Source organism: Patagioenas fasciata, chromosome 1, assembly GCF_037038585.1.
Source record: "Patagioenas fasciata isolate bPatFas1 chromosome 1, bPatFas1.hap1, whole genome shotgun sequence".
Lineage (NCBI taxonomy): Eukaryota > Metazoa > Chordata > Aves > Columbiformes > Columbidae > Patagioenas > Patagioenas fasciata.
In genome coordinates this window covers 209,266,935-209,284,669 of record NC_092520.1, presented here as the reverse complement: position 1 = coordinate 209,284,669, position 17,735 = coordinate 209,266,935, and the positions used below count along the sequence as shown (strand labels likewise).

Sequence of the window (17,735 nt, the reverse complement as noted above, 5' to 3'; positions counted from 1 at the left end):
CATTTTCTTAATGCAGCTTCAAAAAGCTTCTGAGCTCCGTTATGGACCGTCACTGTATTTTTTCCCTTCCCCCTCTGCCTATGAGTGTAGCTGGGTAAATGAAGCTTAATGTGCCATTTCCAAGCACTGTGACACTCCTCCAGGGCTGGTTACATTTACCATTGCTAAAGTCTAAATAAGTGAGTTTTAATGAGCAGGAATGTCTGCTAATAGCTGATTCAGGTACTTAGTAGTCCATGTTATTTAACTGTGGTAGAATTACAGAACATAAATGGTCTGATGATTAATAAATGTACCTGCTATATATTGCAGCCTAATAGTTTTTGCCATTAAAGGACTATCTTAACATCTTCTGGTTTGAATGTGGTTGGGGATAAAAGGACTTGCTTGTAGATTTATATCACTGGTAATTTGCACCTTAAAATACTTTTTATAATAATTTCACAATGTCATCAATAAATTGTGCAGTAACATTAATGAACTTGTTAGAGAATGGTGGTAATTGTGTATTTCAGCTTCTGAGGTGGCTAGCTCAGCAGGTTTAGTCTGTTTGCTTAGTGTTGTCAAAAATAAATTCAATCCATCCTTTTAAGGTTAAAAAATAAGACAGTGAATTAGATCTTTATCTCCTGCATTCTCTTGTCCTGTTAATTTTGGGCAGCAGTAGATGGATCAGAAAGTAAAGAGGTTGACTATAGGGTTTTTTTAAACACTTATGATTTGTGCACGAGCAGGTGGTAAGAGGAGAAAAGGGGAAAAGAAAAATAAAAATTAACAGATGGATAAGAATGAAGAAATAACAGCATCCAACATCTGTTGCGGTTTGTGTTGGGATGCTCCAGAAGATACTGGAGTATTTATGGAAATAGTATAAGGGATGTTTTGAACCACAGCTAATGGCACACAGGTTGCTGGCTGGCAGGCTTGTTCACAGAGGCCTTTCTGCATTTTTGCTATTCCATCCCGTGTTTCAACCTGGCACTGTTGCTTTTTGGATCACAAGGAGGAACTGTCAGGACAGAAAGGAGCTAAGCAGTGACTTTATCCTTGAGTAAACAGTAGAGAAAAAGACAGTAACTATTTCAGCAAGTAGATTAGGGGCAGATGCCTGAAGGAGCTGTTGGCAAAACTGGTGTTCAGTAGAGATGAGCTGTTTTCAGTTGTTCTTGTGTGCACCCAAGTAATCCTCTGTTAAAGATAAGCTTCCAAAATGTAGGCAGACTTCTCCAAAGTCATCAAATGCTTCCTCAGCACGGGGTTAAGTAAGGTAGGTGCAGCATTTATTGAAGCTGGTTCATGTTTCCGTAACTGGGAGTGTAAACAGAGGAGTTTGCATCTGCCTGTGGTACAGCATGTGGCCAAGGCCAGCATCCCTCCTACTGCATGACACTTCAGCAAGAGTTGACCTTGTGAGATTTCTGGTATTTGCTGCCTTTTTCTGCACAAAAAAAATACCATGAGAGTTCACGGCTCTCAAAACTGGAAGTAGGAAGACCCCAAAAGGTTTTTCAGGGTTTGTTTGGTTTGGTTTGGTTTTACCTGGTAGCCACCAGTACAGTTCCTGTAGAAAACAAGTTGTTTGCATATTGAACTGAGCAAGGAAGGCCATTTCCTTCCTAACTAATGTTAGTTCTTCTAAGATGCCTATAGTTTAGAATCTCACTTTGTTCCAGAGGTTCCTGAGCTTCACAAAACTTCAGAGATGCCCAAATGCATGTCTCTGCCTGGTCTGCCTTGAGTAAGAAAATAAGTATTTGAATACATAATAGCTGAAGTATCCAAGTTGTTCTGATTTAGTAAAGTATTTTGAGACCAGGATGAGATGCCATTGCCAAGCTTAGCATTTCGTGGTGGAGAGTCAAGAGTTCGTCTGAAATAAGTTTAAATAAAGCCTACAAATTCTTTGAGTGGCTTCAAGTCTGTCTATATTAGTGAAAACATGCAACACCAGGGAATACCAAGGTTTTCAACTGTTATCATGTGAAATCTGGGAGTGGGCTGGGAAGAGAGGAGTGTGGTGATTCAATGAAAAACAGTTGTTGGTTTTCTTTTTTTTTTTACATTCATTATTAAACTGAAGACATGACTTTTTGACCCGATCAACAGCTGCTATATCATAAAAGCTCCTTGTGTAGACGGTACATATATCTGCTCCCCACACACCACATAAATATGAGAAAGTCTTAAATATCAGAAGATATTTACTGTAGCCCTGTACAACATCCTAGAAACTAAGCAAAGAATCTATGCCATCAACATCTATAATACTTGAACAATTTCTATGTTTTCATCATCCTTGTGATTATATGGCTTCTTCTGTCGAATCAACACATGACCCAGAGTTCTCCTTCAGTTCTACATTTGTACAAGTACGTAAGTTTGACCTCAAACTTTTGCTGAGATGTCAGACGTGATTACCCTCCTTTCCTATGTAGAGAAGAGATGGTGGGAAATTATAACACTGCAACCAACAGAAACAGCAGCATGAGCTACAGGTCAGTCAAACACCAAGTGCGCAAAAATTTTCTACCCAGGGAGGTTACAGTAGGTTTAATGAGCATATGGGGAGGAACATCTGCTCTGTTTTGGATGATCTTCTCATTTTGGAGAGAGACAAAGGGTATTTTCCTCCCACTGAAGTCATACAGCTCCTGAGGAAGGAGACTGTGCATCACTTCTTTCTCTCCCTGTACTGATAGGGTGAGGGTATAGGAGTTGGTATCACAGTGGATTCTTCTGCATGTTCTACCTGCTACTTGCTGTGCCCCAGACAGTCAAATCCTCTACCCATAGTGCTTCCTTCCTTCATTTCTGAGTCATTAGCTTTCAAAATACAGCGCTTCCCTGAGAAAACACACAGCAAGAGCAGTCCCAGTGCTGCAACAGCCATATTTGCACATCCACAATGGCAGGGAATGACCTTGGAGCAAAGCACCAAAGAAGGATGTTTCTTCATTTCTTCTCTATGCCCTGGCTTTTCCCCCTGATTAACCTGGCTAAATTGCATCCTATCTGTGCCCCCGTTACCAGTCTATAAAATGAACACATTGCTGTGTTTCTTCCACCTATTAATTTTTATCCTGCTTTTTAATACCAGAGCAAAAGGATGTAAGAGAGGAGCTTTCACCTGATGTCCTTGACAGTCACTTAGATAAGAGGCCAAGATCTTAGCTGGGATTTGTAAGTAAATTGCAAGGTGTAAGGATTTGGCCTGAATTACGCTTTAACTTGTAATTTATAATATTACTGTCTTCAAAGATGTTGGGTAGTGGTTTAAAACAAAACTTAAGTTTTAGCGAAATATTTAAAATAATCACAATGAAGAGGGTATGTTTTATTTGGGGTACTATTTGTACATTGGATGTGCCCTGGACTTACACTGTTTCTGTGGCAAGCACTTCTCACTGAATACACAGAGATTCACTTCCTCCTTACCTAAGGAGGAATAGAAAATTCAGAAGTAGCAAATTTAGAACAGTGTAAAATGCAGCTTTTAAAAATAATTATGGGAGAAAACAACAAGCATGTTTCCTCATGTCCTTTATCTCAGGCAGCTAATCTTGCAGAATGTCAGCTTGTATAGAAATAGATTTTTACATATGAACTTGTTACATCACTTCCTAAAAAAAGAGTGTTTAGCTTGTACTTAAATAGCACATTCAGAGCCTGTTTATGCAGTTTTTCTACTGCAAATGTATGATCCTTGTTAGGTAGCTAAGCTCTGTGTGAAGTTTTTAAACTGCAATGTATTTATTTGCATCTTACTGTGTGAAAGATAAAATACTTAAAGAAGAACAGTTTGAAATCTTGATTATTATTTTTTTTAATATCTTAATTTGCTTAAAAGGTTAAATTTGTTTTTTACCATTTTGATCTTTAGTGGTGATAGAGCACAGTTCTTAAAAAAGATATGCTAAAAGCATGTGATATGGAGAAAACAAAAGCTTCTGTGGAACGTGTCACACTAGCCTTAGCAAAACCGAATTCAAAATTTAAACTCCATATTTTACCCAAATGTAGCTTGTTTGTTTTGTTGCACTCTAACAAATGAAGAAACTATCCAATTTAAGGCCAGTGAAATATTTTGTGTCTCACAATGGTATCTCAATGCACACTATTAATTCTTCTAAGTCAACTCAGACATAATAGCCTATGTGATTTTAGGAAGAGCAAGAACAACAACATATCTTTGGAGGTGCCATTTTTCAGCTGAAATGTGAAATCAATGTCCTGACCATTTGTGGTCATTAAAAATCCCGTGGCTCTTTTCTGCAAGAGTAGAGGCATTGACTCCCAAGTCTTGGTGAAATTCCAACTAAGTAATTGTATTCCTCCTGATACAACCTTCCTTTTAGAACTAATTCAATGTTCCTCTTCAGCTGTTCTCCCCTGCTTTAAGTGGAAAATCCTTCATTTCCCTTTGTAAACTTTTACTTAGTTCTGCTTTATAGTGACAATTAGTAGCCGCCTTGTCTCTTGCCACATCACTGATGCGTGTCAATGCAGTGAGCACATGTGCAAGCATGGACCTGAACAATTTAGAAAGCTGTTTATTGATGGTCTGGTTAAAAGACACTGAAATTAATGGGACATATCCCTTTGAGTTGGTTGTCACAGGAGCCACTGGCACTGTAGCTGAGAGATGTTGCCCAGCTGCATGCTTTGAAGCCTTTTCTACCCTGATTTTCTTGTGTTGCTCAAGTGTAGTGTGGAGCCACTGTTGGTGGTTGGGTTTCTGCTCACTGTCAGGAAAGAGTGGTCGAAAACATCAGGTGCACTGTTTGTTCTGGCAAGCCAGATTTGCCCATGGGGCAAAACAATGAATAACTTCACAGTTATGCAGTATTTGGAAATATTTCAAAGTAGGTCTTCCTCGTTATCAATATCATTGCAATTTGTTACACACACCTTATCAAAGCACACTTGGCATATCCAGTTATGCCCACAGTGGATATTCCTGGAAAAAGACTTTTCAAGTAATTCTCTCAAACACCTCATTTCTCTTCAAATTGTAGTTATTCCTGTTCACAAATATATCCCTTCTGATATGATTAACGCTTCTGCCAGGTGTAGAACCCTGCTTATTCAAGGGTTGAATGTTTCACCCAAACCAGAAATATCAGCTTAACCTTTGGGGGTATTTTGTGGTTCATGGAAAATGAGCATAAATGATAGAACTGCTGCTACATGTCCCAGGGAACCAAAGGGATTGTGGTCACTTGTCATGGAGAAGAGAGGACCTTCTAACTCTCCTGGGTGAAACAACAGCTGCTGACCCTGATGGCTACAATCATGACCCCAGGGTTTGGATACTTCTCTTCACCAGCTGGAAGACTCCCATATTCTGCATCTTGGGTATTTTTTGCTTGCATTTGTGCTGCTTTCTTAATAGTACACCATACAGATCCCTTCTTCAGCTTCATCCTTATCCTCATGTCCTTATCCTCACATGCCTTATCTACCATATGTGGGCTTTATCCTCTCCCCAAAGTGTGAGATAGAAGAAGGAAGAATGGTGACACAACAGCAGGAATGTGTTGCTGCCTTTCTTTTTCCATCTTCCCCAGAATCCTGATAGATTGCTTAGTTTGAATCCATATGCTTTTCTTTTCAGAACAAAAATTATTCTCGTTAGAGACCTAAGGCTTGTCAGATCACTGAAGACCATGAATCCTGCACAAGCAAAAATTGTTTCTAAGCATAGTTCTGACTGTTCTTGCTAAGTTTTCTCACATGCATCTAGCAGAGTATACACGAGTCTATCTCAGTCACCCTTTGAAACCCTGCCCTGTCTCTTGTGCCTCAGTTTACATCTCTGCAGAAGAACATTAAACTGGATAAAAATATTGCACAGTCAAACCTCATAGCTGTGTTGTGCCAAACCCTGCATGTAGGTGGGTACCAACAGCTGCCAGTCAGCCTCTGAGAGAAGAGCACCATCTGATTTCTCAGTGAACAAAACATTTAATACAAACACCACACTTTCCAAATATTCTGAAGAGCATTCCTCAACAACTTTCTTTAAACAAAACTAATAGGCAGTAAAGTCTGTTTGCTGATCTTTATGCAGATCTTCCCACTTCCACTTCACTATGAAGTTTTGACTAAAATATTTATACTTTTCTGCTTTGGTACACATCCTACTCTGATCCTACAGGAAGGATTCCTCAGCCTGTAGAGAGAAATGGTAAAATGTGTATGTGATGCTTGGTTTGTCCATACCAGCTTTCTGGGTTCTGAGAATAGTTAGGTAGTTCTCTCTGGAGGGTACAGAGCCTCTTCAATAGGTCAAAGCTCCTCATAGGTCTAGTGAACAATTTGTAAAGCTGAATTTTGATCTTTTTGGAAGATGAGGTAGCATTTTGGGATGCAGACCTCCCACCCAGCACTCCCCTGTCTTCAACAGCACCTTCAATTTCCTTATGTACAGGCTCTGCTGCCCCAGATCCGCCCTGCCCGGCTGAACACAAAATGTTTGGCAATTGTAAATGACCTTCCTGGAAATGCTGTGACTGCTCTTTGTAACTTCACCATCCACCTAAAAGCTTTTTCAGGGTCTTTAGCCTTGTCCTCTTCTGTCCTCAGCATTGCTGTGCTGTGGCTTCTCCGATTTGCGTTGGCACAGATTTTAGTGGAATTCGGGACAGCCTTGACAAAGTATTTAGCTTTCCATTCTCACTCTTTTTCAAGGTCATATCATAGGTAGGATGTGAAGACACATAGTCTTATATTCATTTTCCCTATTAGTAAAATCCTTCTCTTGTTTTTACCCATGAAAAAATATATATTTTTTTCTGTAGATACAGTAAATCCTGAGATATGTTTATTGTATGTCTCATTTGGGAGGACTAGGGATTGGAAAATTGGTTGTATAAGTCTAGCTTCAGTTTCTTGAAATACTGCAGAGTGAGTATCCATTATCTTTAAATAAACTTTAAGGGTTTTCTTGATGAGTAATTTGCTCCATAAGATTTTCTTTTTTTAAACTCCCATGAAATATATTTATAGAGCAGTGTTTCAATTCCTGATATTTATAGGACACTTACAGTGGACGTAAGCTATCTTCAGCAGTCCATGTACCATTTATTTCCAGTGACATTGCAGGGATAATTGTGTTTGTTTTCTAGGAAAATAATATTTTTAGTTTAATACTCTAAAGGCAGTTTGTTTTGGGGTTTTTTTAATGGTTTAGATGTTTATTCAGTTCATGAGAAAGTGTGATTTTTTTGGATAGCTGGGAAGTAATCTGACTTCTCTTTTACTTGTGAGTCTGAGTCTTATTTCAGTTCGATCTGTATTTCAAAAATCATTAGCTTACATATTTTTGTTTAAAATTGGAATTTGATCTGATCAAGCTTGAAACTGGCAACAGAATTAATTACATTAAAAATACATATGCTAAAGGCCCACAATGTCTTTAAGATTCCAATCACATTCAGATTTTTTTACCATTATATCAACTATTTAATAATTGTGTTTATAAGGTCATCATGTCTTATAGAGAGGCTTATTTAACAAAAATTAAAACACAGAAGCTGTGTTTCCAGCTTATCATTCTTTTTTAAACATAGCTTCTTATGCTTCTTCAGGCTTCCTGCAGTATCCACCTGTGATTTGCCTGGTTGTATCTTTAAGCTGGATGAGCAACTGCTATTTCATAAAGTGTGCTCCTATACCCTAAAGCAATAAGGTTTGTGCTATTCCGTTATTAGAGTGATAATAGGTAGCTAAAGGCTAGGGAGTAGAAATGCCCAGTCTCACTTTGTCATCCAGGTTCTTTCCCAAAAAAAGCATTTAAATGAAAGTAGATGATGCCTGTGATTAGTGGTGGAAGGGAGACGATTGGAACCATTTAGTGTTCCAGTTCTTTGATAGGTTACGGGAAATATCATGTTAATTCTTTGAACTGTATAAGTTGTGAGTAAGGCTTGGAAAATAAGGTGATATGATACCAATGTGAAGGAGTTTAATGAAAATAAAATATCTAAAATGTACAGCTGTATCAAATTACCTCATAGAAACCAAATCTGTATTGCTCCACTCTAATGTCATTTTCTTATCTTTTTCCATTCTCTTCTCCTTGCTCCTGGCTCTCAACTTTGATGTAATTTATATTATGGACTTTGTTCATCGCAGGTACTTGTTAAATGCATATGTGTCTGCCTTTGCTGGAGTGGGAACTGGCTTTTCTGAGAAGGATTATATCTGTTGGTCTGTTGTTGAATGGAGGATGCAAGAAAAGAGTGTGAGCCACCTATTTATGTTTTGCTTATTCCTCTTTGCAACCACCAAACACACTTCTGCTCTGTGCCTTTTGAAGCAAAACACTGGGAGGTTTAAGGCAACCTTCTGTGACCAGCAAACTGCACAGTTTGAAGATAGAGACTCAGTGAAAATGCAAAGCCATGCATGTTTAGCAGGACCATTTTATCTTCTCTGACACTGTAATGGAGTCTACAACTGCCAGTGTAACCATTAAGGAAGAAGCCTGGGCGGCACGGTGGGGTGGTCAAAAAACCAACCAACCAACCAAAACAACAATAACAAAATCAAAACAAAAAGATCCTTGTACGTCTTCATATTTCATATAGTGCCAAAAAGCATGGGCGGTCTAAAATGATAAAGGAGTTCTGAATTATTATGGGTTTAGTATAATAATTTGGTAGGTAGTGCATCGAAAAAAGTGGTTTCAGAACATGGTAAAGCTCTACGAGAACCTTCAAAAATATGTTCTTTTTTTTTTTTAATTTAGGAATAAATTAGGCTTGAATGTTCAATGTGTATTTATAAGGTTTATACCCTCACAACAAAAAATATGTAAGCTTGGTTCCATACTTAGACACCACTAGATTGATGGTTTTGAGAACTGTTAAGACAAGGAGGATTTGGGGATCTGTTTTAATTACCACCACCCCCCAAAAAAAATCAGATTTATTTCACCCCCCTCGCCCCCCCCTATGCAAAAGTGGAAGGAAGGTTTTTCTGCTCTTCAGCTGTAAAAAAGGAGAAGAGAATACTACGTTGAGAATTGTCCCATAACACATGTTCAAAGCTACATGTGTGAAATTTTGCAGTCTGGATCTCAGCTGAAGCAAATAGGGTGTGAATTAACCAGCCGTCTTTCATGCAGTCAACTTAAACATAGGACAGAGATTTCATTACTGGACAAGCAAAGTGTGAAATGAGATGGACCTCTGGTCAAGTCTAGGACAACAAGACCCCTTATGCCTCCTTGCTGTATTTTTAAGGTCTTATACATGAGAGAAAAAGGAGATATGGAGCTATCCAGATGTTTTCCTGATATTTGGATAAGGTATAAGCAAATATGCTGGGGAGGGGAGCAAAGACATGCAGTGGTGGTAGATCTGGGATGCGTTTTAAGGATTGTGCACATAGCTAATGATAATGTATTTAATTGTGCTTTAATGTGACATACTGGTCACAGTAGCCCACTTCCACTGTCTCACACTCAGTTTCCCTCAAATTGCTAACCCACAGAACAGATTCAAACAAGTAAATTGGATCAAAAATTACATATTTGGAAAATAACTACTTCCTAAAACCCAATATAAGAAGATTGAACATTCACATCATACTTTTTTTTTCAGTGTATGACGTGGTTATAAATCTGTCTAATGTCTTGCTTTTGCTGCAGTACTGAAAAAAGAGAACTTTTTCCACTGGAAAACTGGCCCAGTACTACATTTTGGCTATGTAGGATCATGTAGTGTTGGCATTTGAAACAGCGATAATTTTATGCCTAAAAAATGAGTAATTGAACCATTGAGAACTTTATTCTGCTGAAATCCTTAGATCACATTTCATCATCTGTTCTTCACATTTTTGTGTATATGATCATGTGGAGATTACATCCGCAAAGGACAAGTTTGCATATAAAGTTGTGTATGTGTGCCCGCACTCCTAAAAAATACAAACAGGATAAAGACATCTTTCAAGTTTTAAAGCATCTCTAAAAACACAAGTTAATTTTTCCTCGCTTTTCTGTCTTTCAGAGAGACTGCCACAGAGTTACCTGGAACACTACCAAGGTAAGCAAGTTGCCCTAAACTGCGTCTGTGTATCAGTGTCTTGAAGGTGCTGAAAGAAGCACAACCTTTTGAGCCAGAACATGAGCTTTTTCCTAAGGAAAACTGCTGGGATATTGAGAACTGAAGGTGTAGAGAGGAGAACACACGCTGCATACCTCAGACAGACAAATAACTGTGAAATACTGGCACAATCAAAACTAAACAGCTCAAAGCGACATGTTGAAGTTGCTTTGAGGCTTAGCACAGTTGTGCACCTGATGAGAAAAATCCCAGATGTGGCTTTCATCCAGCTGTGCAATTATACCCATTGCGGGTGGCTTGGCTTTTGCTTTAAATTTCACCTGAGGGACGAGGGGAGGGAAACTTGGAGGTAGGAGGAGAAAAACACTGTTATCTTAAGGCATTTTCGTTTGGAAAGCAGCTTAGACCAAGTTTTTCTATGCTGAGAGAGCTTTTCATAAAATAATAGAACTAGACAAGTCTCTCAAGGTGCACTAGAGGTTTTTGAAGGAAGAACTGCCTACATATTGTCAGAGGATAGAATAAAATTCTGTAATCATGCAGATAGAGTGTTGAGTGAAGGGAAACAAAAAAATCTGATATGGTAACCTGTTACTTAGCAGAGATATCTGGTGAGCAAAGAAAAAGGTGCTCTCAGTCCTCTTGCATCTTCTGCCACCAGTTTTGTTCTTCGAGGTGCAGAGGTTTTCAGTGAGATTGTGGTTTGGGGGGTTGTTGTCCTCTGATTAATATCAGTGTTGTAGTTCATGCGATATATAAAGTCGAAAGGATATTTCAACAAAATAATTCTGTTTTCTTTAGCCACAGTAATACATAGAAGTTATTTCTGCGGCAAAGAAAAAATGTCTACCTTTCTTTGTGGTGCATATTGGTTGGCTTGACTGTGTTATTAAGCTGTAAAAATATAGATTTTCACTGTGTGGGATTTTTTTTTCCCCTTTGTAATGTATCACCTTGTTTTGTAGGTAAAAACTTGTGTAATTTGTATCAGATGTTCATTTAATAGGTACCTTTCTTCTTATGACTTACCATCACTTGATATCCTCAGTTGTGGAAGCAAACATGTTGGTGACATTTACCCAAGCATTTCAAGTGCTGACCAATGATCAGGCCTACCTGACACATGAAAGATTTTAGTCATCTTCATTGCAAAGGAATTACAGTTTTTTATACATACAAAAATTCCTTGATTAGGAATAGCACTGCTTAGCTGTATCTTTTATTGGTTTTACTGCTAAAATATTTCCAATTTGTTTGCATGCCCTTAATTGGTTAGGTATTATATGACTAATATACTGAAAACATGAAGTCCTTGTACTGCAGAAATGAATTCCACTTTAAATTAAAAGTGAGAGATACAGGTGCTTGAATAAACATCCAGTTTCATACTTGCCATTAATGATTGCCTAAATGTGTTTTTTGAATTATTACCACAAGGCTTTAACTTCAACTGTGGCAAGATGTCACAAGTGAAAATCGGATTATACAAACAATGTGCGCAAGGCATTGTAATTGTGTTATAAATATTAAAACCAATGATCTTGTCTTGATTTAAAACAAACATACACAGCTATGTGCAGCTTCTCTAGTCCTCCAGCCTTCTTGGGGATTCACCTGTTCCTGCATTTCTCTAAACAAGCAGTTCCTCGGGGTTTTTAATCTTATGTGGTGATGTATTCATCTAATATTTTTTGTTCCACTTTCAAACTTCAAGTGAACCCTTTTGCTATTATTAATTCATAAGTGTGAAATAGTCTAATTTCCCCAGCAAGACCACATCTTCTTCCACCTTCACCCTGTAACCACTTTATATCAAATAAAATTTTAGGTGGAGCACCTTGGAAAGATGAAACTAATAACCACTTTCCCATAGCCACTGTGCCCTCTAGAATGCTAGAAGTCTAATCCTCATTTGGGCAGGCAAACACGATGTCTTTTCTCCTGGATATATTTGTGGCCAGGACCGATGAAATTCTTTTCAAGCATTTGTAAACCTGGTGAAAGGGTTTTCTTTGCAAGCAAAGTGTGAGCAGATGTGTCTGTACTTGGAACATTTTGTCTGACTGTCAGAAGGATTCAGGCACTGGTACCACTAATTTTTGGTTGTCATTTAAAAAAAAAAAAAAAGATAAAAAAAATCCCAAAAAACCCTTCTGAATTTTTCATGGTTGAATTAAAGTAGGGAAATGGGGGATTTATTGCTAGAAAGCCCTGTAAACAGTAAGAAGTTATGGAAAATAACATTATGTTTTTCATATCTTCTCTCTTCCTATCGTAACCAAGAGAGGTTACTTTCATGCATTTTTAAAAAAGCAAACATAAAAAAGTGTCTTGATAAATGGTGACTTTTTAATGTAGTCATTTTCCATTAAATACTGCTGACTGATCTCTAATGATTATATTTAAGAGGAAGAAGAAATTACCCTACATTGTGCCACTGAAGAATATGTATCACTGATAGGTTAAAGTAGAAAAATCTAAGTTGGTGCATGTCGTTTAGAAGGAAACCTAATAGATTAACTTTGCCTGTAGAAAGATATAAAAATATTCAGCATGACTATATTGTGTCAGTTCTAATTTACCAGTTATTTCTGATGATTTTGGGAAGCTCAGGCTAGAGAAGGAATTGAAAATTTAAACTTAAAATATGATAAAGAAGCTTTACAATTTTTTTATTAAATGACATTCTTATATCTATAAATGTATATTGTTTTTTCGAAGAAAGGCTTTCTGTGTGCAACAGCACATCAAAGAACAGATCTTCACAAGGAAAACTTTATAATAATATTAAGTTGTTCATTGCATGACCTATTTAGAGTACTCAGATACTTCTTGTTGTAGACTACATAATTAAATTTTAAATGGAACATGATAAAGAAATTATACTGGTGATCTCTAGAGATTTGAATACCCTATTTGGATCTTTACAAGAGTGTAGCGAAGACATACTTTAAAATTTAATAACGGTCTGGCCTATTTTATTTTCCCTTTTAGATGTTCTATAGCTGCTATGGCAGTCCTATTTCAAACTGTATTTGCTCTCAACATTACATAGACAATACCTGTGTTAACCAACCAAACTAAAAGAAATACAGCTTAACTTGAGAAATCCACCATTTTAAGCATGATACAAAACAATTAATGAATGAAGATAAGCTCCTAAAATCTCATGGTACCTAAGCCTGTAACCACCCTTTCATAGACCAACATCTAAGTGGTTGAGAGGATGGTAAATTAGCGAGGTGGAGTGCTCAGAACAGTGCGAAGCCCCGTGGGCAAAACAGAGATGATATTTGGAGCTTAAATGAGAAAATACTCAGCTTCAATATCAAAGGAATGATTTCAGTCTCTAGCCACTTCTGTTTGTTTCTGTGAAAGTTACTTTATATTTAAAGAAGAACAAATATTTTAAATATAGATTAACCACATGGATTATTTATTTGCTTAATACTAGGTTAGTAATGATAACAGAAGTAAAATTTAGGTTACTATTCCACTTTTATGTAGTGGCTCAATTTTACATTTCACTTGGTGGGGTACTAAAGTTTAAATGGTCACTTCCTCCTTGAAGTCATTCTTATCTACTGTCAAATAAATCCAAGAGAATAATTTGCATAGTTATTTTTCGTAGAAAAGTTGTAGAAAGATCTCTGCAACCCCTCCAGAAATCTTGGACGTAATTCAGGAAAACTTCTATTTTGAGGTAAAGGCCATCTTAAAACTGTCATTTAGAAGGGTTTTTTTTAGACATGTAGGAGAAAGTATGCAATAAAATATAACAGTATGGATATATTGATGTGAAAACAATCAAGTATCTTCCAAATGGAAATTTAAATCCGTAGTTTTTCTTAGAATTCTAATAATTTGCAAATTTTATATATTTTAAATTAGTGGTCTGGAGTAGGTTACAGATTTTAAGCCCTTCTGACTGAATTGGGGTTTTATTCTCCACCTTTCCATAAATTTCTCTAATAATGTCTAAGTTCCATTTACTGTAGAGACTTATGTTCTGGAATGTCTACAGCATTTTGAAAATAGAGTTTAAGTACTGAAGTCACTTTGGTACTTCTGAAAAATGTTAACCTGCAACTTCACCATTATTTAAATCTAATGCAACGAAGCTTTTATCCAAAGGGAAAAGAAGAATTGACAACCCACCATATGACAAGCAAAATGAAATCTCTTGATCACTAACTGTCAGCAGTCTTTCTGATACCATTGTGTTAGGGAATGATATGTCTTCCAAGGAGCTAAGTACACAACGTCTTGAATCATTTCTGTCTTGACAGCCTAACCCAAGTAACTACTTGTAAGTGTGTGGATGAATTATAAAATCTATGTGGCTCTGTAGAGAGTTAATAAAACATCTATAAGCATTTTAATTACTATAAAATGCACAGGATCTTTTCCCAGCAGTAACAGGGGCATGGACTGAAGACCTACTTGACATCTCAGTTGCTGTCTTCACTGGTTTTGCTGGGGTGGTAGGAGCTGGGATTAGCTTCTGTGTTTGTTCTTCTGGTCCACTTCCAGTTGAGGTCTTCTACCAAACAATTTCTCTGAGAAAACTGGGTTATACCTTTCCCCGACTCATATTTCATATATTGTGGATGTCCTCTCATATCACTGGTGCTGCTTTGCCAGTCATGTCTGGCTTGAACACCCATCCCATCCACCTATGCCATACATGTGTCTCTGCCAATTTACTCCACAATTTTCCTTTCCTTGGTATAATATTTACGGAAGTTTTATTCTCCCTTAAATTAAGCAGGGATTGGGCATATTCCATTTGTGACCCTCTCTTCTAACTGAGAAGTTCTCCTTGCCACCTCCAAATCCCTTCTCAAAACTCACTTTCATTTAGAGGCATATAAATAATAGGTCAAGAAAATGTTGTTCATCCTGGGTGGCAGGCAGTGGTAGCTGATAACATCAAAATCTCTTGAATGTCAAACTATATGCAGCTAACCAGAGTTAGTCTCTGGAAATGATATCATCTTGTAATTTTTCTGAAACCACATCATTAAAAAGAAAAAGATTCCAGACCTCGATATTTAAATGTTCTCAAGTCAGCTGTCATAAAGAGCAGGTTTTCCATAATTTGGATGCCTGCCATTTTCTGAAGAAAATCATTATTTTAAATTGAGACTTGAATTTAACTAATCACTCCCTAAAAAAAAGAATCTTGTTTGACCTTTTCTGTGTCTCAGATACTTATTTCTAAATAATATTTTCTTTCGTCTAACCTTTGAGCTGTTTTTCTGTACTGCAAGCAGGACTGCCTATTACCCATTGTATGTGCTGTATAGGAATGCCCTGATGTTGTTTGGTCTTTCTGAGGTTCTGTAGTGTAAATTACAGTAATTATTGGGATAGTAATGGGTTTGATGTTAAGTGAATCTGGGTTTCTGAGGAAATAATACACAAGTTGTCTCTTCACTATTCTGATTCTTTTTTTTTTTCTAAGTAAAGCTTCAATATCATTAAAATGTGAGATGGAGTTATTCATTCTAGTACCTGTCAGCATTTTGGAGGGATTTTTTACATCCATTTTGAAATATGTTTTTTACAGCTACTGTTAATCTTAAAACACACTTATGTGCAATCTGATCCCTTTCTGAAGAGATATTTTTAAAATCTTAAGAGGAACCTGAGGAGCATCGAGGTGATTATCCATATGTGCTTACTGATGAGTTGCATTCAAAAATTACTAAGATACCAATGACAGGATTCACATTGCCTACATTTAGCTATCACAGAAGTCCTCAACCTAATGAACCAGGGGAGAAATGATGAGAAATTCCTTGGGGAATTGTTTTTCTTTCTCCACTGCCTGAAAGTAGAGCCTGGGGGAATAGCATAGACTAGATGTTTCACCTGATGATTTCTATAATTTAAGGTGAGTCTTAGCAACCTGAGTTTTATAACTGTTAAAAGTGCCAAGTGACATCAGCTGATGCCTACTGGAATTTTGAGGACATTAGCATCCTTAACCTCAAAAAAACTTTCGATATTTGGTACTTAAGTCCTAAATATAGACCCTGGGAAGGAGGGTGGAAAGTCAGACAAAAATGACTGTTGGACTTGATATGGCTCTGACCTAGAAGGCAGTAACTCTTCTCACAGTGTGAAGTTCTCCAAAATCACAGCTCGTAGTGTTGAAACAGCTCCTAATTACACATAGCATTTGAATCTTAAAATTATCGTCAGTGATTTTACTCAGTAGTCTGGGTTTTGAACCCACAACCATTTTTTTTCACCAGCAATTGTTAACACCTCTCACAAACGCTAATGAATTTGACAGCAGACATTTATCTTAAAAGTCTGGTAGGGCTTTTATTTTTATTCCCTGTTGTAAACTCTAGAACTATAGACATGTTCTCCTCTTCCTCCCCCCCCCCCTCCCATTATTCACCTTTAACAGACTTCCAAGCATCTTTTTAACTTGTCTTACAAAGCATTGCCATCCAAAGGTGCCCAATGAGGATAACGTGCAGCAGAAATGAAAGGACTCAGATAATTTCCATTCCTGAAGGTGAATTCCAAGATCGTGATTATTTTTATTTATACAGTGCCTAAAGAGTGCTAAATACTTTATAGAACAAATAAAAGACCTCTTGTAAAATGCACGCCTTCCTATAATCGAATTTCAGTCTCAAATCAGGCAGTCTGAATGCTAAGCAGCAGGGCTTGAAGGAAAACGGAAAGTATATGAGGGCTACACTAATAAGATTGAGCAGTTATTTAGGTTCGTTATCTGTTCCACTTAATAGTGCTGCAATATTTTACTGGTTTAAGTTAAATTTACAGTGGTCTGAGGATAACTTTTGACTGACACAGGAATGGTATTTCGTGGTTTTGTTCAAAAAATCAGCATTTGAACAGCAGTTTGAATGAAGATAAAGGGACCATTAGATGTGGATTTTGAGAGACCATTCAAGTGTAAGAAACAGCAAAGGAAACCACCTTTAAATACAAAGCCTTTTTCTTTTTTCCCTACACACTTTGTTTCCCAACTCATTTGAAATACCTGTGCTCCAAGGTAGTAATTTGTGTGTGTCCTTTGTTTCAGAATTTATTTCAGATTATCAGAACAATGTTCCTTAGAAAGTCAGTGCAAAGGATGAAATTTGTGGGAATAACTTCAGATGTAAATATGCATTTGAGGGGGAAAAAAACATTTATACACACCTGCTTATGGAGAAAGACCCCAGCAACTGAGGTCAAGGAGGGCTTTGTTAACATGGCAGAGCTGAGAAGCTTTCTCTTTGTACCTTTGCTACGACATAGGCAAGACGTATGTTGTTATATGTATATTATAATACAGGGTATTATATCATAAGCTTTATACATATTAATAGTTAGAAATTAACTTCTGATATATGGGGGTTTTCTTTGTGTGTCACTCTTACCGTTGGTCCCAGAAAAACTGCAGTAAGATACATCCATGGAATAGTGTTAGGAAACCCACACTAGGTCTCCTAGGACAGCAGAGACTTAGTTTTAGTGCTCACTTCAATGTTGTCTGCCTTCTGACCATCACTTTAAATTATGAAATAATAGCTATTCTAACACTTACAAAAATTGAAACTATTTTAATGATTCTAAAACATTTGCTATGAAACGCAAGCAAATCTTTGGCAGTTCTTAGTAAATTATTTAAAG

At 37.2% G+C, this 17,735-nt stretch overlaps 1 protein-coding gene across 2 annotated transcripts in view; it reads left to right on the top strand.

Moving 5' to 3' along the window:
• Nucleotides 1-17,735, top strand: part of CELF2 (CUGBP Elav-like family member 2) — a 558,210-nt gene that overhangs the window by 238,956 nt on the left and 301,519 nt on the right. For both annotated transcript variants that reach the window (XM_071803529.1, XM_071803523.1), the window contains one exon: nucleotides 10,014-10,049. Coding sequence is in view for 1 of the 2 variants with exons in the window: in XM_071803523.1 (XP_071659624.1) it covers nucleotides 10,014-10,049 (36 nt within the window). In the remaining variant the exon portion in view is untranslated. The remainder of the gene's footprint in view (nucleotides 1-10,013; nucleotides 10,050-17,735) is intronic.